This window comes from Talpa occidentalis, unplaced genomic scaffold, assembly GCF_014898055.3.
Source record: "Talpa occidentalis isolate TD23 unplaced genomic scaffold, MPIMG_talOcc4v2.1 talOcc4.8, whole genome shotgun sequence".
NCBI classification, from domain to species: Eukaryota; Metazoa; Chordata; class Mammalia; order Eulipotyphla; family Talpidae; genus Talpa; species Talpa occidentalis.
In genome coordinates, this window is record NW_023605194.1 from 43011597 (window position 1) to 43034868 (window position 23272).

The window sequence follows — 23272 nt, forward strand, 5'->3', positions numbered from 1 at the left end:
TGAACCATCCCTCATCCTACAACTGGTAGTTCCTGCAGGGAGATGGCATTCTCCCTTCAGCACTGGGGGAGAATGGGCCAGAGCTGGGGCTACCCGGATGGCAAGTCAGGGGTCTCCAACATTGGGGAGCACACAGTCTGTGACAGCAGTTCAAGGACATAGGCATAGACACTATTTTATACATATGAGGGTGTTCAGATGCAAAAATATGTGCCAAAGTGCAAAAATACACCTGGAAGAGCTCACGAAGTGTCCTACAGATGGTGACATTTGGAATGGGTCATGGAGAATGGGTAGGAGTTTGCCAGAAGATAAAGTGAAAAGGAAGGTGTTTCAGGCAAAAGATACAGCACAGCAGGGGCTTGGAGGCATAAGACCCTCTAGGAAGAGATCCTGGCATAAAATGGGCACATAATGGGCACATTCAAAACCAATTGATTGGTTGATTGAATAAATAAATGTTCAAATGAGACCCTAATGCACACAGTCATTACCACTTGCTAAGCCATCCCTTCGCTTGGCTCTCCAGGACCTATCACAGCACCACCCAGTGTCTCCTGAGGTTCTGGCCCAGGGGTGGGGGAGGGGTTAGTTTTCCCTGGGTGATGCTGAGCAGGCCAGGTCTCTTCTCCATTCCCTAGGGAAAGAGCAACCCTGACTTGTGACCTTGGCTGCCTCTTGCCACTTGCTCATTCTCCATTCATCAGGCTGGCAGGCTGCACCCCCACTCCCATCTGAGCACCTTCTCCTGTGGAGAGCAGCCTGTTCCCTGACTTACAGGCCCTCGGACCTCGAGTGTGGGGCCCTGGGGGGCAAGGAATCTCTCCTCCAACACCGCCTGGTCTCACCGCCAGGACACAGGAGAGGCACCCACACCTTGCCCTCCTGTCACTCCTGCACATCTGTCACTGCGTCCTCTTCTGGGCCAGGTCTGCAGCAATCCAAAACCCCTCTAGGTTTGGTTGTTCCAGGAGAAATGTCTCCACCAGAGAGAAGCACATACCCTAGGGGCCAAGGACGCACAGAAAGCAGGTCCAGCTCCCTCCTCCCCCCCTTTCCAGGACGGGATAGCTGAGTGAGATCCCCTGGGGGAAACAGGAAGTCAGAGAAAGGTGCCATTAAACCAGCATCTGGGTAAAGGGCTTGCTGACCTCAGTCCTAGGAAACTGACGTGCTGGCGGGGCAGGACCTGCCCCTTCTGGAGCATGCGATCCGCCAGGCACCGCTGTGAAAGCTTTGTACACCTGAACTCAGTTCACCCTCACAACTACCCCACAGACAGATCCATTTTCCAGGTGAGGAAGCAGGAATGAGGGCTACGTGGCCTTTCAAGGTCTCACTGCCTTGATACTGCTGTGATACTGCTGTCCCCAACAAAGTGCTGTGATACTGCTGTCCCCAACAAAGTGCTGTGATACTGCTGTCCCCAACAAAGTGCTGTGATACTGCTGTCCCCAAAAAGTGCTTGCTGTGTGGCAGGTTCTTGTCTAAGCACATTCCAAGCATTAACTTATGTCAACTTTGGGAAAACTCACAGATGCCGCCTGTCTCTCTCTTGGAGATGCACAAAAGTTTTTCATGTATTAAAGATTCCAAGAAGCAAAAAAGGAAACTATTAATTGTTCTCCCAGATTTTCTGCTCTGAAGACACTGTCTTCATGTAACATATACTAACAGTCCCAGACTCGAGATCCATGGGAGGTCATTTGGGAAGCACTGCATTAGACTTGAGGGGTTGGGTAGGCACTAACGGTCCTGCCCACCATCACCCCACTGGAGGCTGTTTCTAGAAGCTTGCCCTACCAGAATTTACCCATTCAATAAGAGAAGCCTGGGCTGTTCCCAGGAAGAGGGTCTGAGGGTGGGGGACTCTGGTCAAGGCTCCAGCTGCCAGGATGGGCTTTTTGGGCAAAGGGGCTATGCCCTCTGTTACAGAGGAGGCCGTCCCTCCTCTGCTGTGGGTTCACTGGGCCCAGTGCTACCAGAGCACCTTTCCAGAGCATCACTAAACAAACCTCAAAGGGCAGCAGCATGCCCCGGAGCATACAGCCAGGGCATGGCGTGCTGGGCCTAGAACAGTGTGCTCAGGAGGACAGGACCGGAGCAGGGACAGAGCTGGCCTGTGCAAAGAGGGGACCCAGTGGCCAAAGAACCCTCTATCCTCAGAGCCCTGTGAACATCCCCACTGTGGGCATGCCTTCCCTGGGCTGGGGAGTCCTCCTAGGCGCTGGGGCTCAGAGGAGGCCAGAGGGCAATCCCTGACCAGAAGACAAGGAGGCAGGTTTTCTCCGGGAAAAGCCACACCTGAGCTTCCAAGAAGCAAGCTCTGAAAAGCTACTGACAAAGTTTGGGGATTCATCTCTTTTTGGATAAATAAATCCATTTTTTAATAAAACTCTGAGCTTTTAATACAAGTGCAGCCACAAAGACTGGAAATGTTATGAGAAGGAATTAACAGGGAGGAATGGGGGCTCTTGGGAACCCACAGCTCTTGTTTCAGAATCTTAGTGATTATATTTTCAATATACTGAAACTTATTTCCAAAGATGAAGGGATGGAGCAGTGCAGCCCCTGCCTGACCTGGAGCTGGGCCCCTCTGCCTGGCTGGCTCCCCAGAGGGGGTCCCGGTTGACGTGGCACCAGGATGTGGCAGAGGACAGGCCCAGGAAGGCTGGAGACTCTGCCACGGGGCATTTGCTCTTTACAGGAACCCATGTCTGGAGGCATCCTGAGAGCTGAGGCCCCTTCCAGAGAAGCTAAAGACACACAGGCCTGGGGGTTCCCCGCTCCTCTGGTGGGAAGATCAGTAGGGAGGAGGTGTTAAGGGTTTGACTCTGTTGCCAGACTGCTTGGGCTTGAATTCTTTGAGTCACTTAACCTTTACCTGCCACGCTTTTTCCATCTATGAAATAAAAGCCCCCACCCCCTCAGCAAGCAGTTCATGTAAAGCACTTGGAACAGTGCCTGGTCCACAGCAAACACTAAAAGAGTGACTCACTATTCACTGAGACCTGGACCCCTGTGAGTGTCTGATGAGGCTAAGGTGCCACTTTCAGACAATGCATAAATGTGATGGTCCAATTTCAGCAAATTCAGACTCACCAGCAGCCCAGATTAATAATCTCCATTCTAGAGAGGGTGTTTTCTGGGCATCCCATAACACAAGCAGCTGATAACCCACAGTGAGAATTTATTGAGCATCTATTAGGTGCCAAGTACTGTGCTGGGTACCCGGCATAGGTTTTCCCACTTTCTCCTCACAACACTCTCCCCTGCCCCCCTGAAGTGAGGGTATTTATGAGGAAACAGGTCAGAGGGTTCAGGGACTTGCTCTAAGTCACAGGCGTGGTGAGTAAGTCCTATGACGGTGACCAAGGAACAGTGGGCTGTGTTGGGGTGGGACTGGGTGGGCATGCCAAAGCAAGGGGTGGGTAAGGGAGTCCAAACAGCTCCAGTTGGAGGCACGGGTACCAGAGGGGAAGTCGGGCAAAGTTGAGAGGAGCTGGGACTTCTCTAGAAGGAACATGTCTCTCCCCTTTTACATTCTGTCCTCTTCCAAGGAAGAAGCTGGTCTGGAGAGAGGCTGAACCTGGAGCCAGGCTGGCGCTGCCTGGCCTAGGGGTTCTGGTTCATCTCCTTCCCTGCCAGCTCCACCAGGGTTCCCCTCCCCCCCACACCATTTTCATGACAGGATTAAGGACTTGAAAGGTAGACAGTTGCTCTGGGAGTGGGAGGCGCCTTTGCGGGGGGAGGCCGGTGAGGGCTGAAGGGGACTTCCGACAAGAGCTGCCACAGCAGATTCTGAGGCAGAAAATCCTATTTCTCAGTCTTTAATTCCAGTCAATTCCAGTCAAAGGGCTGATAGGCATCGGCTGGCAGTAATTTGTGCAGTTTATCCACTCTTTTCACCTTCTATCGGTCCTTCACTGACGGGCAGGCCGACATGCTGTTGCTCGAGTGAGGAAATTAAAATTTGATGCAATAATCCCAAATAAGAAGGATTTTATTAGGTAATATATACACTTTAGATGAGGCATGCTGGCCTGATACACTGATAGAGAGAAGTATACATGCTGGGCGCCTCAGATAAAGTGGGGGAGTGGGCAAGGGTCCCAGTGGAGGCTGGGGGCTTGCAGGGGCAAGGATGGGAATGGGGGGGTACGCCTGGGTCCTCCAGTCCTGGAGGTTGACCAGGCCGTGGGGCTCCTTTGTCCTGGTAAGGCCTGGGAAGTGCTGTGCTAAGTCTGGGTTCTAGATGGCAAACCAACATGGAGGTCTCAGATCAAGACACAGAAATCAATAGAAGCCTGGGAAAATCAAGATTATGGCAGGGCAGAGGGTGGGTATCAGCCTGCAGGAGAAAAGCTGTGCAAGAAAGGGGGAAACTGGGGTGCTCCTTCCAAGTACAGAGACAGGATGGAGAGGTAGGGCGGGAGACAAAGGGGTGATTCTCCAGGCACTGGGGGAGCCAGGCCAGTGGCCAGGAGAGTCTGAAACCCCCATCTTACTTCCTTGTCTGGCTCGCAGCTCCTGGTCATGACACCAGCAGCAGGGCTCAGACCTAGTCCTGGGGGCTTCCCAGGCATTGGCTTTGGTGCCCCCTCTGGCCAAAGTGACAATCCTGGCAAAGCAAACACACATCAAGACCTCTGGGCCCAAGAGAGATACTAAGGCCAAGCCTATGGCAAGCAGGGCCAAGGCGACCAAGTGCCTGTTCTGAGAAGTCACCCTAAAGGAGTCCCTGAAATTATCTGGAGAGGAGAGGGCATGGCTTACCACAGGACCCTGCGCACAGGAGGGCCTTAATAAATGCCTGGTGGATGAGTAAAAGAAAGGCATATAGACTGATGAGATGTGCAAATGCAGAAATCTGCAAATCTGAAATAATAACAGGTACTAGTTTAATTAATCTGCTAAGATACAAGGATGCCAGGAAAGACAAACTGAAGGGAGTAAGAGGACACTCACCCCAACATCCTTCATGCCAACTACTAAAACTGAGATGAAGCTGAGCGGGGAATCCCTGACCCAATGGGACATCAGTTCACACACAGGCCAGCTCAATCCCGTGATCTGCTGTTGGCACTGGCTGGGCACCCCACACAAAAGCTATCTAATCTTTAAAACCCTCATGGGAGGGGAGTGCCACTGTAGACATTATTAGCTCCAGCTTCCCAGAGAGGGGCTCATGAGATTGTGTGATTTGGCCAAAGTGAGGGCACGGCTGTGCGGGAATCTACTTTGACTTTGGCTGGCTGCCTGGCCACCATCATGGCCTCATGTCAATCAATCTTTGCCCACCTTTTCTGGCCTGGGAGATCCAAGAGAAGCCCAAGACCTCATTCCAGAGACCCAGGCACCTTCATTACTGGGGGCTCCAAAATAATCCACTCACACAATGGTGAGCAGTATAAGTGTGACTATAAGTAAGCGACAAATTAGACAGCATAGAGAGTCAATTCTACCAGAGCTGAGGGGAGATGGGCGGCTATGTCTTCAGGTTGGTGAAGGTAAAACCAAGAAAAATACTTTGAGAAAGGTGGTCAGTGAGCAGGGAGCCAACACATGATGGGTTCTGGACTGGTGACTGGAACAGGCAAAAGGACGATGAAGATGGCAGGATGCTCAGGGGGCTGGGTTGTGCTCATTCATTCATTCGTGCATTCGCTCATTCATTCATTCACTCCATAAACACTTCCTGTGCACCCATGATGTGCCCTGTGCCCAGCAGACACCATCCCCGACAAGCTATGCTTCCAGTTAAGCAGAGAAACAGAGCGAGCTGTTTCAAGCACACTGAGCATAAAGAAGGCGACAGCCAGGGGTAAGGGACAGATAATTGGGCCTGCTTCATCTGAAAGATCAGGAAGGCCTCCAAGGTGAAGAATATATGGATCTGGCAAAGACTTTTTGGGGGACACCAGTCTTTAGTCTCGAAAGCTGGAGCCTCTGTTACTGTGGGCGGTAAGAAAGAGAAAACTGGTCTCCAGGCCCCTCTCTACCGTCAAAGCAATTCCAGAGACCTGTGCTAAGAGGCTGAAAAGCACCTTGTTACATCATCTATTCCACACCCAACCCCAAGAAGGAACTCCACCCCTCCCCGCCCACACACACATCTAGAAAATGAAAGTACTTCAAAGCAGCCAAATCAAAGATGCCAACTGTCAGGACAGACCAATCTCTAAATTAGAGTCAGGCTTCCCTGGACTGTGGTGGCCTAAGAGTGTGTTCTGAACCCTGATCACCTTTCACCGATGCCCAATTGTATGAACCTGTGCAGGTGAAGGGAGTCAGAGAGTTCTCAGGTGAGAACCCCCTTTGTTCTCAAAGCTGTGTTGTGCCCTTCCTGTAAGTACACTGGGTCCCCTCAAAAGGAGTGGCATGTTTTTCCCTCCACAGATCTGCTTCCCAAGCTGCATATCTGGAAGTATGTCTGCCCAGAAGATACCCCTTTTTCTAATTTATCTGCCCAGAGCAAGTGTTTCATTCTAGTTTGCACAAAAGCATGGATGCTACCAGATAAGGGCTTGCCAGGTACATCATTCACCAAGGCTGCCCACCCACCGCCCCTGCCAAGGTAGCAGTAGCATGTTTGTCCTTGTAGGCCCCCCACCACAGCTTACTGCTCCATGGTGGACACATGACCCAAGGGCACCCAATCTATAGGCTGATCATTGATCTATGACTTGGGACATGGCACAAAATCATGAGTACAGTCAATCAGGAATCTCTTGAAAATGTGGACTTGTGGGCTTCCCTGGTGGTGCAAGGGGTTAAGCAGTGCACTGTGAAGCTATCCACACCTCTACAGCATGAGTTTGATCCCCGGCTGGCCAGGGAGAATCCCACATGGCGAAGCAGACCTCTCCAGTCTCGCCCCCTGCTCCCTTCAGCGGTGTATTTCAGTCTGTCTGCCTGTTCTGCTACCCACTCTGTCTCTAGTGAATCTTCTCACCTCCCCACTCATCCCTTGCCTGTACCCCAGCTCTTGTATGCATAAATAAATAAATCTTAAAAAAAAAAAAAAGAAAATGTGGAGTTGAGAGACCCAAAGGCTGAGCAGGAGGGTCTGTGTGGCAGAAGGTGAGCTGTGCCATACTGGGCAGTATTAGCTGGCCAAGAGAGGCAGATTGACCAGTCACGGCTGAGCCACACTGACGTTTTGGTGAGCCTGTCCTTCACGCCAAGGTGGATTTTCCACGGGCCTCTCCATCAGCCCACATAAATCTTTCTGAATTACTCCCTTTCACTTACACCGGTGAGTCTTTGTTCTTTGCCACTTACAGCTCTCCCGGGATGAAGTGAGAGTTTGAAGGGCTGGGCTGTGGTGTGAAAAGGAGGTTGGGTTTTCACTATACTAGGCACCTATCACTGCTGTGCAAGAAGTTGGGGCAAATCAGAACACAGGTGACCCCAGCTCACCAAATGGCCTGCTCCTTAACAGAGACTCAGAGGGAAGTCCCACCAGGGCCAGGGAGCGTCTTACCGGAGGCGAATGCTCATAGATGTTGGTGCTGTAAGGCAGGTTGATAAAGATGGGGTCCATGTCCTGGACATCAGTGATGATGATGGCCAAGTTGGCCAAGGTGGAGAGAGGCCTGGTCTTGTCTTGATCCTTAGGACAAAGAGTACACAGCTTTAGGTTAAGTGAGATAGACATTCACACACATGTTTGCGCATGGCCCTCAGCACACATGACACCCATATGCACCACATGAATGTACACACATACATGTGGGCACATGTATACAGAGGGTCACACACTCTCACAAGGAAATTATTAGTATGCAGAAGCTCAAACCCTCTAAGAATGCACTGCGATCTTCATGTGAGTAGGAAAATACAAACAGGGGTGCCAAGGCCTAAAGGAAGGTGGTGTACCCAATATCACAAAGCAGGGCTAGGGTACAGTCAGATCTCCTGACCACCCTGAACAGCTGGTGGGTAGGATGACCAGGGAGTCATCAAAGGTAGTGCGTTCTTGGCTTCTTTTCCTGATTCTGTCACGGAGTCACTGCCCCTTTCATGTCTACATCCTGCCCTTACCATCCCAGCGCAGTCTGAAAACAAGTAGGATGGGGGCTCCTCAGAAGAAAGCCCCTTTTGCTCTGAGACCTGAGTTCCCACTCTGCTCTCTGGGTTCACTGGTCAAGCAACATTTTTTTTGGTGGAACCAGCAGGGGGAGCTCCAGGGGACTCCAGGAAGGAAGGGTAGGGGTCATGCAGGCCAGGCCCCTGTGGCCAGGGAGGCAATGCTTAAACCTCCCTGACTGGTTGGAAATTTTAGCCTTATGGAATCTCATTAAGAAAGGAAACCTTCTAGTACCCTAAAATACACAGCTGACTATGATAAAACCCTTTAAATAGGCCATTGCTATTGAATAACAATAGCCAACAAGAATAGAAACTACCTGCTAAGAAAGATGATACACAGGTACTGTGCCAAGTCACTGCATTTGCTTTTGTAGGTATTATGTACACATTACTTAGATGAGTTAACAGAGACTCGGAGAGGCTAATTAACTTACCCAGAGTCACACAGTTGCTAAGTATATAGGCAGAACTCAAACTCAGGTCCTCTTGACATGAAAACCTGTTCTTATAGAACTGACTCAGGGCCCTAACATTAGTTCAGTCTCTGACCAGTTTTTTCCCTTTAAATAAGTTCTTTTCCCTCTTGGAGTCTCTATTTCCTCCTGCGGGACAAGGGGCTCAGTGGAATGACCTAGGGACCCTTGGGCTGTCACTTCTCTGATCTGGGATTTGATGAATGACTGTCCTCAGGGTATATCCACTTGGTTAGCCTGCGGTGACCCAAATGATACAAGGCATACCCCATCAGACAAAGCCTGCTGTCCGTGCCTGTCCTCCAGAGAGAGAGAGCTGCAGAGACTTCGAGGAGAAGGGCTAGCTTTCCTGAGTCCTTAGGGTCAGCCAAGGAGAGAGCGGGGGGCCTTCGGGGTTGGGAGTGGGTGCAGCAAGGGAGGGGAAAGTCTGAAGTAAGGAGTAGCTGAGCAGAGAGACCACAGGAGACAGAGGCTCAAGGCTCCACCATGGGGCCCACAGCCCAGGCTTGGGGACTGCCCATGGCGAGAGCTTTCAGCCAGGGCCATGAAAGTCCACCAGGCAGACAGGGCCAGTGGAGGAGTTCCCAGCAGCAAGTCCCTTGGCCTTTTCAACAGGGGATGCCAGTGGTTCTGGCTTGTCATTACCAGGCTTTTGTAGGCAGATGGCTTTGTCTAGCCCCGCACCTGCCCTCCCGCCCCACGCCTGTAACTGTGGATCAGCTCCTGCTACGGATGGCCGCTGCCCAGCCCATCCTGAATAACATGCTGGGGGAGGGGATGGAAGTGGGCACATCTGGCAGGCAGGTACCTTGCCAGGCTTCCAGCTGTCACTCCAGGGCCCGTGGCTCTCAGCAGCTTGTTCCTAGAGGAGTCTTCACGTCTCCCCCTGGTATCCACCCAGCAGTGTCAGGGAGCCCACCTGGCACCCTGTGATCCCCACAGAAGAGTCTCCTTGGGGAAATGTCCAGCAGCTAAGGGCACAGCACCAACCTGAGAGGGACTAGAGGCTCAGGGAGGGCAGTCATCACACTGGGGGAAGTTCGGGGGCCTCTCCTGTTTCATTGCCTCAAGGCCTGATGGCTGGGAGATTAAAGGCAATTTAACTGTATTCACCATCCCAGCTTGAGCCCGAGCCTCTTGACAGGCCCAGTCATGGTCACGGCCTGTGCTGATCTTTCCCTCACCAGCCCAAAGTCATTTTTATGGTGAATGGAAATGATCCCATAGGGACAGGCTCATAGTGAGAAAGAGAACAATCATGAGTATTTCTGGGCCCAAGGGTGTGCACAGGGTGAGCGATAAGAAGGGGCACCACATGCACATGCGGGTAAAAGGGAGCGGAAAGGGGCACAGGGTGTACAAAAAAGCAAATTCCAGCTTGATCCCAGAACTCGTCTTACAAACAGCAGCACACACTGCCTCCCGACAGCTACCACTTAACCAGCGGAGGAGGAAAGAATGTGGTCTCCTGGGTTGTGACCTTGCCAGTGAACAATGGACCAGGCACCAAGAAAAAGTTCACATTTCCTGGTTCCTGGGGCCTCTCTGCATCTTGACCAAGCCTGGGGGAACCCTGTCTTTCAAACTCAGACTCTTCACCTGCCAAATGGAACCTCCAAAGGTGCTGAGAACCCCCACTGCAGTGACATGGGGCCGGGACAATGGGTTCTGAAGGTCAGGAGAGACTCCAGTAATTTGTTCTGCTCTTGGCCCAAGCTTTGTGAAGAAAGATCTAAGGGACAACAGGCCAACTCACCCTGTTGCCAGCTGAAGACTCCAGCTGTGCCCAGAGATGGCAGCCAGGAGGAGAAAAGAGTGGAGAGTAGGGGCAGGACCCTACTGAGGGTCTGGTTTGCCTGACCCTCAAAAACAGCTGAGCAGAGAGCAGCTGATATTCTGTGGACTCAGCACTGTCACAAGGGCACTGGATTGGGTGTCAGACAAACTGGGTGTGGGTTCTTGCTCCCCCACTACTGATCAACTGTGAGTCTAAAAAGTGTCAGCTATAAAATGGGATCATTATTCCTCTCTATCCCCCCTCTTTCCACTAACTTATCCTGGAATCCCTAGGGCTCAACATGGTGCTGGGCATAGATGGGTGCTCCCTGTGGTGTAAGCATCACCATTCTAGAGCAGCGGCTGGGGTCCCTTTGGCCCCCGCGGGTTGGGTGGTATCAGAATACAGCTATGTCCCAGAGAGTGAGAGGACCCCTATACTATGAATGCATGAATATCCCCAGGGTGCTGGGTGACCACGGGCAAGTCACTGAATTGCTCCTGTGCCTCAGTGCTCTCATCGGTAAAATGGGTATATTAATAGTACTTACGACCTAGGCTACTGTGAGGTTTAAGGGAAACAGTCCACTGAGTGCTCAGCTGGTGTCAGGAACACAGCAGGGACCCTCTGTAATGTCAGTGTCATTATCATTACTACCATGGCAGCATCATTACAGAGCCCTGGCAAGCAGGGAGCAAGGCTGGCATTCCATCCTGAAGGGCCATCTCTCTTGCAGGGTCGGGGGGGGGGCAGACAACTGGATGCCGAGGGCCCCGTGGGGCGACTCACCGTAGCATTGACGGTGAGCTGGTAGGCCTGCGTGGTCTCGTAGTCCAGCTCCCTGGTCACTGTCACAATGCCCCGGGCACTGTCGATGGCGAAGAACTGGGAGGGGGGCTGGAAGGAGTAGAGGACGCTGCCGCCCGCACCCAGGTCGGGGTCCGTCGCGTTCACGATGAAGATGGGTGTCCCCACTGGTGTGTTCTAGGGGTGAAGTAAAGCAAATAAAAGGGTGAGCTGGAGCTTGGAACAGCTGCCTTCATCAGTGACTATTCCCCCAAAGCCCATTAACCGCATCTCTCCAGCCAACCAGACCTGTGGCTTTGTCATTTTTATTCTGAAAGGGTTCAGAGGAATTTAAAATGCAGTATCTGGTTTTGTCCCCCCTCCTTTTTTTTGATGGCCTCCTGGTGGTTGTAATAGCACAACAGCTCCAAAGACGATGTGCTCATCCTGGAGTTCTGGATGAGGGCCCTTTTGGTCCCCAAACCCATTTCTTAGCAGTTTCACTTCCTCTGTTGAATGCCCCTTGGCTGTCAGGCCTCCAGCCAGTCTTCTCTCAAAGGCACCAGAGTTTGTGAGTTGGGGAGTTTCAAGAGCAGGGAGCGAGATGTGTGTGATGGGACGTAACAGGAGTCTCCTCCTGATACCATGGAGCTTACCTGGCTCCATGGGGTGGGGACTCCACCTGCTACCCCTGGACCATTGCTGCCTGCCACCAAAAAGGCCCACATGACTTGTTCAAATATCACTGCCTCCTGGGAGCCTTCCGTGATTCCCTCTATTATATGCTTTGTAAAGACCCTGCCCTTTCTGACTTGGGGTCTCTGACTAAAGGTAACTTTCTCATGGATGCCTTAGGGAAGACCCCTAAATGCAGGTCAGACTCTATAATGTCCCCACCCCCTACCACTGCTTATATTCAGGGTCCCACAGCACCCTGGAATTTTTCAACATCCACATTTCTTTTATAATTCTTTGTCAGTGCCTGTCTTCCCTCATAGCATACACACTCCTTGGATGCCATGGGGCTCTCTCTACCTTGTCTGGCACAGTGCCTGGCACATGTAGGGTATTCCACAACTATCCTTTATGGAGACATGAACAAGTCTCTATGATAGCAATTAACACATGACATTCTAAATATCTGTTTGCACCAACTGTCAGTTCTCATCACTGTAGCACCAACCACAATGCCTGGTATGTAAACCATGCCTGCAAGATGCTGGGTGAGTAAATTTATTCAAAATTTAGGGAGCTTTCAACACATCTAAGGATCGGTGCTTGGACAATCTCTGCTCCTGTTGATTGTTTGCTCTGTGCCAGGCACTGGGTGGGGGCTGCATCTGTCAGCTCTATAACAAGTAGTTTTATGGATGGTAGCTGGTCATCTGTTTTAAAAAGAAAGCTGAGGGTTAAGTAACTTGTCCAAAGTCACACAGCTAGGCAGAAGTACAAGGCCTTGAATTCAGGACTAAGATCATAATCTTAGGCTCTATACCAAACACTTTTTAAAACATTGAGAACAGTTCTTTCTCTAACTCTCCTGTATGGTGCTGAGGTCAACTGCCAGCATGGGTGTTACCTCCCAGCCAGGAGTGTGGGACTGGCCTTAAGATACCCAAGAGCAGAGACGATATCCCTGTTGATGGGTTCTCTTTACACTGGAATAAGACTGGGTCCTCTCTGACACTTGCAGGTTCTTTCCAGGTGAGCATCCACATGGCTTCCCCCTTTCCAAACTGCTGACCACGACGTGGACCTTGTGTCAATGACTTGAATGGTTTCTTTCTTCAGGGAGTAGACTTGGCTATGCTGGCAGCCTTTCCCCGGACTATCTGCTTGAAAGGCAGCATTGTTCCTTATAGGCACCTAGTGAGGTTAGAAGGGCCTCCAGAGAACAGTGTAGAGAGGCCTTTGTTTCTTTCCGCATTTGCTGATTCTCTCCCTGGCTGCTCACCTGGCTGCTCACCTGTGCTCCAACCAGCACTAAGGACAGGAGGCAGAGGGAAGGCCCCTTTCCTCAAACTGCCCATGGCTCTCCAGTTTCTCTTTGCACATAATGCAGGCCCTCATGGTCTGGCTCTGTCTTTCTTCTTCACACTCTATTTCCTGTTCTCCAGCTCAGCAGGCTCCCCCATACCTCTAGGCCCATGAGCCTGCTTTTCCTTCCCTACGTCTATCCCCCCCAGTTCAGTGACTTGGAAAACAGATGCTTTCTTTCCCTCCAAAAGAGAATCAAGTGTGCAAGGAAGCAGAGCATGCTGGGATTTCAGGGATGAACAGATCTGTCTGTTAGAACCCCAGACCTGCTGTGTGTCTTGGGGTAGTTACTTCATCTCTCTGATCCTCAATCCCCTCTATGTACAATAAATGACATCTCATGGCTACTGTGAAGAGTACATGAGCTCATGAATGTAAACTTCCCATCACACACAAGGTATTTATAAGGTGGCAGTTGTGATTTTAATTCCTGAATGCCTTCAAGGAGTACAGACAAGACAGCCTTCAAGGGTAGGGCAGGGAGGAGTCAAGAAGTACTATGCATACGAATGATACCACACTGGGGGTCCTGTCTGCTTGGACCCCAGCTCCCCCAATACCTGCTCTACCTCTCCACCCTAGGGTGATTCATAGATGACATCACAGGTTCCCTTGCTGGCTGGTTTCCAGTTGGATTCTGCTAATGGGAGACGCTGGTGGTAGTTTAGAGGACAGGAGAAGAAAGTTTGGGTGTTACTCTCCCAATTCCTTCTGCTCCAGCCCAGCAGCCCCGCCTCCCTGGTGCTTTCAATGGGTGGGTGCTATTCCACCCTCTTACCCCCTTCCAACCTAGAAGTAGTAAGAGCCTCCCACTGCCCCACTGGTTTCTGTGCCTCAACAGCTCTTAATATCTCCCAGACACCCCATGCAAAACTCTAGAGACTCAACTGCCCTGGTGCTGGGCTCTGTGAAGCCAGTGTCCACCCTGAGAAGCTGCCACAATGGAAGTGGTCTTCAGGACATCTTTTTTTTTTTTTTTTAAGATTTATTTATTCATGCATATAAGAACCAGGGTATAGGCCAGATGTGCAGGAGGGTGAGAGGATTCACCACAGACAGAGAGGGGAACAGAACAGGAAGACTGAAATACACTGCTGAGGGGAGCAGCAGGCAAGACAGGAGAGGTCTGCCATGCCATGTGGGTATCTCCGCAGCCAGCCACGATCGAACCTGTGCTGCAGAGGCTGAGGACAGCTTCACAGCACGGTACTCAACTGCCTGTGCCACCAGGGAGGCCCATCCAGGACATCTTTATGAGGTTTTCAGCTAACCCACAATTCTGTCTCCAGATCCAACATGCACATCACATACAAGTGGCAGAGTCAGTGCCACGCTCCAGAACAAAACACTCCTCTGGGGCCCGTGGTTCCTGCCATGAGAGGGGTGGACATGTTCAGGCTTCAGAGCAGCCAGACCCCTGCCAGCAGCTAGACAGCACAGAGCACATGGCTACTCGTTTCAACCCACCCCGCACAGGCCAGCGCCCAGAATAGAGGGAAGGCTCTGGAGAGAGAGCCCCTGCCTCGGGGAAGAGAGGACATTTCACCTGTCTACCACCCCGTGGTCTGGGGCAAGGGCTCTCTGAACATCCGATCGGAGGATTTAAGAGGAAGATCTAAGAAGAGAGAGGAAAAGAAGAAAAAGAAGGGATGGTCCAGTGTCTGACCTTCTTGGATTATGTCTCATGCCCTGCAGTGAAAACCCATTTAATTTTTGCATAACTTAGAAAAGATTTTAAATGGGCCTGGCAGAGAGCCATTCATATACTTAGAGGGAACAAGCCATTGGAGAGAAAAGAATGCTGACTTCCTGCATTTCAGCTCCTGGACACCATGCTCTATCAGGAAAAAGCGTGTGTTGGGGCGGGGGGAATGGAGGGAGGGGGGTGGAGTGGTTCTCCAAACCCGCAGCTACTACTCCATGGAAATGTGCAGATGTGTTCACAGGTCTGTACCCTCAATGCAAGCAGATTTCCTCTGTGGAGCAGGTGCATTTGGATTACCAAGTACACTGCAGGCAATAAAATCTGAGAGGGGTCAGAGCATGGACTCCAAGTCAGGTCCCCCAGGTTTGAGTTCTCCAGGTACTCACTGGAGACCTCAGACGTGCCCTGTTGAACTTAGTCTTTTGGCCTCAGTTTCCTCACCTAAAGGAAAGTGTCAAGATGGAGTTGTTAACAGTACCAACCCTCTGGGCTTGTGAGAAAGGACTACATAAGATAAGGTGTGAAAAGAAATAAAAAGCTTCACAGTGACCCAGGTACAGGACAGTACTGAGCAATATTCAATAAATGGTCACCGCGATTATTATTACGGTAATAAGGTAGCATCACAGGCCTGACCAGCCCTATAAAGGGGGTGTTAAGGACTGCGAACAGTCAATGAGTCTCTTCATCATGAACTCACACAGGTGGAAGCTCACCTTTCAGAGAGAGGATGTCTTCATTGACTGGTTCATGGCTGCTGCAGGTGGGGTCAGAGAGGGATGCCCTCCAAAGTGGGTTTGGAGAGCCCATGAGGGAGGGGTTTGGGGGAATGGAATATACGGCAAGGGTGGCAAGGAGCTCTGCAGGCCAAGAAGCTCCTGAGATGGAGGGCGGGCCTGACCACACACTGCCCTGACAGCTTGAGTGCAGGTGTCAGAGGAGCCAGGAGGCTGTCCAGTGTAGCCACTGTGTTAAAGAGGGGGAGGGAGGAGACAGGCTTTGTCTGGGTCTTGTAGGTGGTTAATGGCAGAGTCGTGATTGGAAAGTAGGGGTCTTGACTCACATCAAGTGCTTTATTTACCCCACCCAGAGATGCCAACCCTGCCTCCCCTCCTTCCAAGAAAAGCCCTGTTCAAGGGGATGTATCTAGGTGGCCATGTTTCTACCAAGTGACTGCAGGCACCAGGCCACATGTGATTGGTCCAGGTGAAACCATCTGACTCAAGCAAACCTATCAGATAAGGCCTTGGAAGTTAAAGGAATTTTCTGTGGGGATTTGAATGGGAAGATTCTTGCTATCCAGTTACGTCTGGAGTGGGCACGAGGATGGGCCGAAAGTCACACAGAAGTCACATTTTGAGGGGGTGGGCAGAGAAGCCCCAAGCAGGCAGAGGATGCCTTCTGCAGTGAGGAGAACAAAGCACAGTGAGGGAGAAAGGCAGAGACAAGGGTCTCAGAGCCGCCCCTGCTCTGGTCTTCACCCTCGCTATTTCTGGGTCATTTCAAGGGAAATCACCCCAAATGCTTCCTGGGGGCCTGGTTAGGCCAGGGGGTATGTTGAAGCACAACCTCCCCACTCTTGTGAAACCCTTGCCCCTGCCAGGTTGTCCTTCTCAACAAGGGGCCCACTCCGTGCAGGTCGCAGACAGGGCAGGCCCATTTAAACTCCATATCACTTCTGATGGACCTGCTGTAAATGGGCCACCCTGTGCAATTCAGAGACAAATAAATCTTTTTGCTGCTCCTGGGGTGACAAGGGAATAGACTCTGGGAAAGTTCTGCCATGCAAGGGATCTGTTCGTTAATAATAATGATAAATAGCTCACTTCTCACATGCAGTGTGAGTTACATTACACTCCGGGCTTCTATGGAGGTGGCTCAGGGTGCTCACTGGAATGGGTTAGGGGAGGGGGTGGGCAGCAATGCAGGGAGTGAGAAAGCCAGATGGGGTGGGCAGAAGAACGAGAGATGGAGATAGTGTAGAGAAGGGGAAGCGGAGAGGGATGCAGAGGGAGAAGATGACAAGAAGGGAAAAAGGAAAAGGGGATGGGATGGCAGAACTGGGGGGTCAGCAGCGAAATGGGCTGAGCAGGGAGAGAGTTTGTAAGTGAGAGGGAGGGCAGGGCAGCTGGAGAGAAAGGACTAACTGAAAGGGAAAGAAGAGACATCACAGAGGGAAAGTTGTGAATAAAGGAAAAGAAGTATAAAAATTTCAAGAAGCAGCAAGAGAAGGGAAGACAGAGCAGGAAAGCAGCATGCTATCCATGCTCTCATCTTCCAGGTGTACCCCCTCATTGGATTTATTCTGTGCCCTCAACCAAACCTCAGTAACCAGCCGTGCCATTTCCACCATAGGTGCCATCTCGAAAGGCATTATTAATATTTATGGAATGCTTGCTAGATGCTGCTACAGTCCTTAATATCTTATTATAGAGCTTGTTATAAAATGCATTAGTAATAAATTCCTGACAGAGTTCTGGCAAGGTGCGGGAGCCTTGTGACTCCAAGCTGGGAACAGATCTCCTGGAACGTGTATGAGCTGCTCAGAGGCTGCTGGTCCCTGCGGCTGGTGGGGGAGGGGTGACCTGACCCACCCTCCCTCCTCAGGCCGATCATCAGCATTTTTATCAGTCTTATCTCCCGGGTGGGGGAAATGGAAGCTCAGAGGAATAAAGCAACTGGTCCAAAGTCACATGGTTTCTAAGTGATGGAATAAGGATTCAAATTCAGGCCATCTTTGTGTGAGACCCCAGAGATGAGTATGGAGAGTGGGCTTGGGTCCTCTGCTCTAATGGGGTTGATTATTGATGTCCTCTCTGGAAGGGCCTGGGGTGATTGGGAACCCAAAACAGGAGCTTTAGGTTGGATTAGAGAGCAAGGGTTGGTGGGGACATTTAGTCCCAAGAGAATTTCAGAAGGAAGAGGGTGCCTTAAATTTTGTATGCTTTAAGAAAACGGGCTCTTCTGAATAAAGGCAAAAAGAACTATAAAAAATAAAAGAAGAAAGAAAGAAAAGAAAATATGTTGCCACTGTGACAAGAATTAACTTCAGATGGGAACAACTTTCTGGACAAGGCAGCGCCTGGACCATAGGGAAGGCATCTGTGCTTTGGTTTCTGTTGAAGCCCTAAGCATGTGCCTTTTCACTGGTGACCCTGGAGACAGTGCCTGCTGGGGCTTTGGGAGGGTGTCACTTCTAAATGTGAAGTGTTGGAGGTTTGTGGGGAAGGACAACTGGGGTCTGACGGAGAGCTGGGCTGTATTTCTTTCTCAACTAGACAAGGAGAATGTGTGGGCACTAGCTGGGAACAGGGTCCAAAAAAAGAAACAGTGTTGGGGGGTTAGGGAGCGAGCAGGGAGAGGCAGCTACCCATCCGGCCTGGTGGATGTCTCTGGCAGCCCCATCTGATCAGGGAGAGAGTGCACTCGTATATGCACAAACCCACGTGTCCACACATGCTTCAGTGCCTCTCTCTGCGGAGGAGTCAGGAAGAGATCACATCACATAACCTGTTCACAGGACCATTCACGTTCCCTCCCCATCAGTGTTATCTCTCTGATGTGTGCCAGGTTCTAAAAGGTGCTGGGTCTGTGCTGAGAGCCAGGCAACCTGCCAAGTGGAGGTGGAAGTTCTAGTGCAGAAGGAGCCCCCAAGGGCTGGGATCTACATTCCACACACCTTGTCACAGATCGAGCACTTTCCTGGGGCTGGGCTGGCCTCTCCAGCTGTTCCAAATCTCCTCTTGAGCAGTTCAGCACTCTCCCAAATCTGAGCCCTCCTCCTTCTCAGTCCTTCAGCTGAGTATTGTTCTTCTGAATCCCAGGAAGACCTTCATCAAAGTGCTCACCTAATGCCCCCTGATTTCTGACTAGACCAGGTCTTACCTGCTGGCGTGATCTTGGACGTCTCCCTCTCCCTGCCTTCCACTCTTCATCAATCACTAGGACCTGTCATTGCTTCCTTTAACATTTCTCAAATCCTCCTTTTCTCTTTATTTACCTTGGTCGCCTCTGTAGCCCTAGCACTGTCGCTTGCTCACAGAAGGCATTCAATAAATGTTTAAACAGAATTGGGACTTCCCGTTAAATACGGAAGATTGAATGCATCCATTTGTTTCTGGTTTTGTCCCAACCCCTCACCCAAATGACAGTATGGGAATTAAATATGCATACATCCACAAGGGCAAAAAGAACAGGAGGAGAGATGAAAGCAGATGAGAGATGTCAACAAGATCCTGGAAACTGGAAATAGAAACAACTGGAAACTACTGTAGGAGACAGGGAAAAGTTGGCACCTAGACTGGTATCTCAGAACCTTGGAAAAGCCTGAGAACTAGAGATGCCAGAAGACACTGACAACAGGAAGACAGGGAGGTTAAATGACAATCTGCATTTACCCTCCATTTCCATCTCCATCAGTCCTCTTTAGTCATTCAGCCTCCTGAAGACTGACAGGCAGGCAGAAGATAGGAAAACCAGTCCGACAGAAAACACAATTAACAGGTTGAAGTTCCTGCAAAGAAACAGGTTCTCACTTCATCAGCCCACAGTGAGGTCACTGGTTAACAAGCAGCCTCCACCTTACCCTGCCCTGGTACACACAGAGATTTGCAGGTTCTAACTGTCTTAATGTGTCTTGAATATGAGCAGACGTCAAAGGGTTATTAAACATTAGAGAAGAGCCTCTAATGTAAAAGACAGAGGGGAAAAACAGTAAAAAGGGATAACAATTAGTATCTTTAAAATCCTTACAGAGGCCAAACACAGTGTCCTTGAAATATCAATATTCCAAGAAGAAGAATAATCACTAGAAATTAAAAATTCCACAGAGGAGTTGAAAGATAAAGAAATTTCTCCAAAAGTAGGACATAACTTAAAGAGATGGGAAATGGATAAGAAAAGTAAGAAAATTAGAGGAGCAGTTCAAAAGATCCAATATCCAACTAATAGGAGAGAGTAACCAGAGCAAATGGAGGGGAGGAGATTATCCAAAAAGTAACACAAGTAAGTCCCCCAGTTCTGAAGGACATGTTTCCAGATTGAAAGAGACTACTATGTGTTCAGAACAGAAAGGTCCACTCTAAGGCATAAAACTATGCAGCTTCAAAACAGTGAGTAACTTTCAAAATTTCCAGAGACATTCAGAGAGAAAACAAAAGCCTACATACAAATGATCTGGAATTGTTATAGGACAGGGAGAGGGGCAGCCCAAACCCTGCAAACCTGCCTATTCTAAGTGGGTTCTGCCATCCGCCGCATCAACACAAAACACATGAGACTAATGGGAAGGATCTTTAATAAAACTAGGAAACAATACAGGTAAGGCAAAGAGTCTAGTTTCTAAATGAAGCACCCAAAGTTACCCGTCCCCTCATGGGTAAAAGTCCATCCATATGGGATTGGCCCAGAGCAAGGCCCCAAAGCCTGCCACAAGTCTAAAGCATCTTCCAGTGGGGACCCACAGCAAAGGGTCAGAAACTACCAGACAAGGCCGGAAGGAAAAGAACAAAATCAACATCAAAATAAAAGCTGCCACTGTCACCTCCCCACAGGTCTCACCCACATCTGTGTCACCCAGTCCACGACCAAAAGACAAGCGCAGTTTCTTTACGTGTCTCTAGGCTCCATGCGCCTCCTCCAGGTCTCCTGGCTCCATCCTGCTTCCTTCCTTAGTCTCTTCTCCAGCCTCTCCTCTTCCTGCTCAGCTCCACCCTCCCTTGGGTGGGGCAGGGAACCTCCCCCTTTCCTGGGGACCACCCTGTTACAGAATCAAAATGGCATCAAAGTTCTTAACAACAACATTGCAGGCTAGAACACAAAGGCAAAATGACTTCATTTTATGAGGAAAACTATCTTTATCCTACAATTCTATACCCAATAAAACTATCACAAATATGAGCATAGAATTAAACACATTTTTCAAAGTGAAAAACAAAACTTCCATGAGTCCTTTTCAGGAAAGTACTGAAGGGTATACTCTAACAAAATGAAGGCACAAACCAAGAAGAGGAAAATAGAGGATCCACATAAGGGGAGCTAACACAGGAGCAAGAAAAAGAAATTCACATGGTGACTCCTCAGACTTCCAACATGCCCATCCCACATCAAGCCTCTGTAGTTATTTCAGCCTCCAGAACAGCAAGCGAGCCAGACCATAGCTGGTCATAAGTAGCGCAGGAAGATTGGCACTCCAGGAAGAATGTTGCCAAGAAAAATACAAACCAAATTAATAAACAATATACTTTCAAGTATTCAATTGTGTCAGAATATTTAGGGATGAATATTTGGCAGGTTCACAGAACACCAAATAAACATAAAATAAGAGGTAGTTATTAATTTTAGGGGAAACAAAAGAGGAAATATAATTATAGTATACTATGTGACTCAGCTGTGAATGACATTTACATAATCATAATGCTGTATCCACTACATGCTGTTTTGGTTAAAAGGAGGAATATAATTATGTTGGGGAATGGGTGGAGGCACAAAACAGTGGTATGTGTGTATGTGCATAGCAAAAAATGAGGTAGAGGGTGGTGCAAAAGTGCAATTCCCATCCTTCATAGCTGGAGTGAATAGATAATGGCTAAATCTGAAAAATTTATAAGTATGCTCTTTGGAAATAAGACAACTATCAGGAATTGTACAAGGTTTCCCTCAGAGTGGGACTCAGGAATGGGAAAAGGTGAAGCAGGGTGCTGCTGTTTTCATTATCAGCCTAGCTTATCATTTGGCATTTAAACTCATGCATATATGACTCTGATAATATTAATATAGACAGTTGAAGAAATGTATCTCCCTGTGGCTGGAACCACTATGATGGCCTTGTGTCTTTTATCCCTGCTTCTGTATTTGATGCTGGAAAGTCACTGCTCTAAAGCACTGATCTCCCATCTCCTTTTTCTCCTTACACACCATTTTGGGTTCCTCTTTTACCTCCAAAGCACAGTTTCCTGATCAAACCTTCCCTCTTCCAAACTCATCTTGCATTATAGACCAGTCAGACTGATGTACATACTAGGCCCCAGATTGTGGACCCACCTCTAGACCTATGCTCACGGTGCTTTTGTGTGTCCTCTATCCACATTCACACTGCTATTTAGCCTGGAGTGCAGATGTCACCACCCTGTGTATGGGGACTGACATGCCCTCACTTTCTGAAAAAGCTGTTGGCACCACTATTTTTCCTCACCTTCTATTGCAGTGCTGCCACCCCAGCCTAGCGGCCTGCCTGTAGAATGAGTGACAACAGAGTCCCATGATCATCCCCACTGCCACTTGCCATCAGAACCCCACATTCCAGGGCCCTCCATGCACAGGAGCTGACAAAGGAAGCACATGGCGGTACAGGGCATTATGTATCATGGACAGGGCACAGCTGCCTGAAGGCCATGTGCAGAGAGGAGTGGACAGGAAGGGGCATGATGATGGGGCATCTCCCCACCTGATCCATGTCTACACTTGTCCCAGCCCCCACTACAGCTGCTCCAAACACCAGTAAGCACCACTCCCTTCCTTGGGGGTCAGGTGTCCACTTCCCTTGCTGTGGCCTGGGGAGAGTGATGGAGAGTGGAGGTATGAATCCAGACTCGGCTCAGAGTGGAGCCCTCCCACCCATCCCCAACCTGAGAAGGGCTTGAATCCGGCTTCTGAGAAACTCCCCTCCTCCCCTCCTCTTGCACAGACTTGGAAACTCATTACTATAGGCCAGGTAGGAGCCATGTAGTGAGAACTGCCCCCCATTCATGTTGGCCTGAAACTGTCCTGAACTCTGTGCTACATTCTAGCTCTGCAATAACAACCTAGGTTACTTCATCCTCTGTTGCTACAGAGCTTCCTAAAAACACCAGATGCCTCAGTTTTCCAATCCAGGAAATGGGTATAGCAGTCCCTGCACTGCCTTCCTCATAGAACTGCAGGGGGAAATCGGAGGCGTTAACAGCAGCAAAGCACTTTGAAAAAGTATAAACCAACACAAAAATCTTTACAATCTTCTGCAGAGCCAGACATTTCTAGAGGGGTAAATCTAGGGAAAAGTAGGGCGTGGACTGTACAAGAGCCCTCTTTAAGAAGTTACCCTGGGTCCAGAACCTGGATCATCTGGCTCTAGGACACTATCCCTAAACCTGGGGCTGTGGGGCTGAGACAAAGACAGAACACAGGGTTCCCCCATTAGGGAGGAGGTAGTCAGAGACGTGTTGGACTCTGCAAAGTAGTGACCAATAGAGGCGAGGAGTGTCCTATGATTTTTTTTTTTAATAAGAAAAAGACTTCTATGGATCTAAGTAATAACTCACATCTATTGAGTACGTGTACACGTCAGGCCTTGATTTAAGCTCTTCCCAAACATATCTTGTACGATGTTCCTGGCGGACTGAGAAACAGACAGTTACTATCCCC

At 49.8% G+C, this 23272-nt stretch overlaps 1 protein-coding gene across 6 annotated transcripts in view; it reads right to left on the reverse strand.

Annotated features, from left to right (window-relative positions):
- The window catches only part of CDH23 (cadherin related 23), a 381721-nt gene that overhangs the window by 209762 nt on the left and 148687 nt on the right, over window positions 1-23272 (reverse strand). For all 6 annotated transcript variants that reach the window (XR_008550123.1, XM_054690753.1, XM_054690748.1 and 3 more), the window contains exons 7-8: window positions 11134-11328; window positions 7487-7615 (exon numbers count right to left, since the gene is read on the reverse strand). Coding sequence is in view for 5 of the 6 variants with exons in the window: in XM_054690753.1 (XP_054546728.1) it covers window positions 7487-7615; window positions 11134-11328 (324 nt within the window). In the remaining variant the exon portion in view is untranslated. The remainder of the gene's footprint in view (window positions 1-7486; window positions 7616-11133; window positions 11329-23272) is intronic.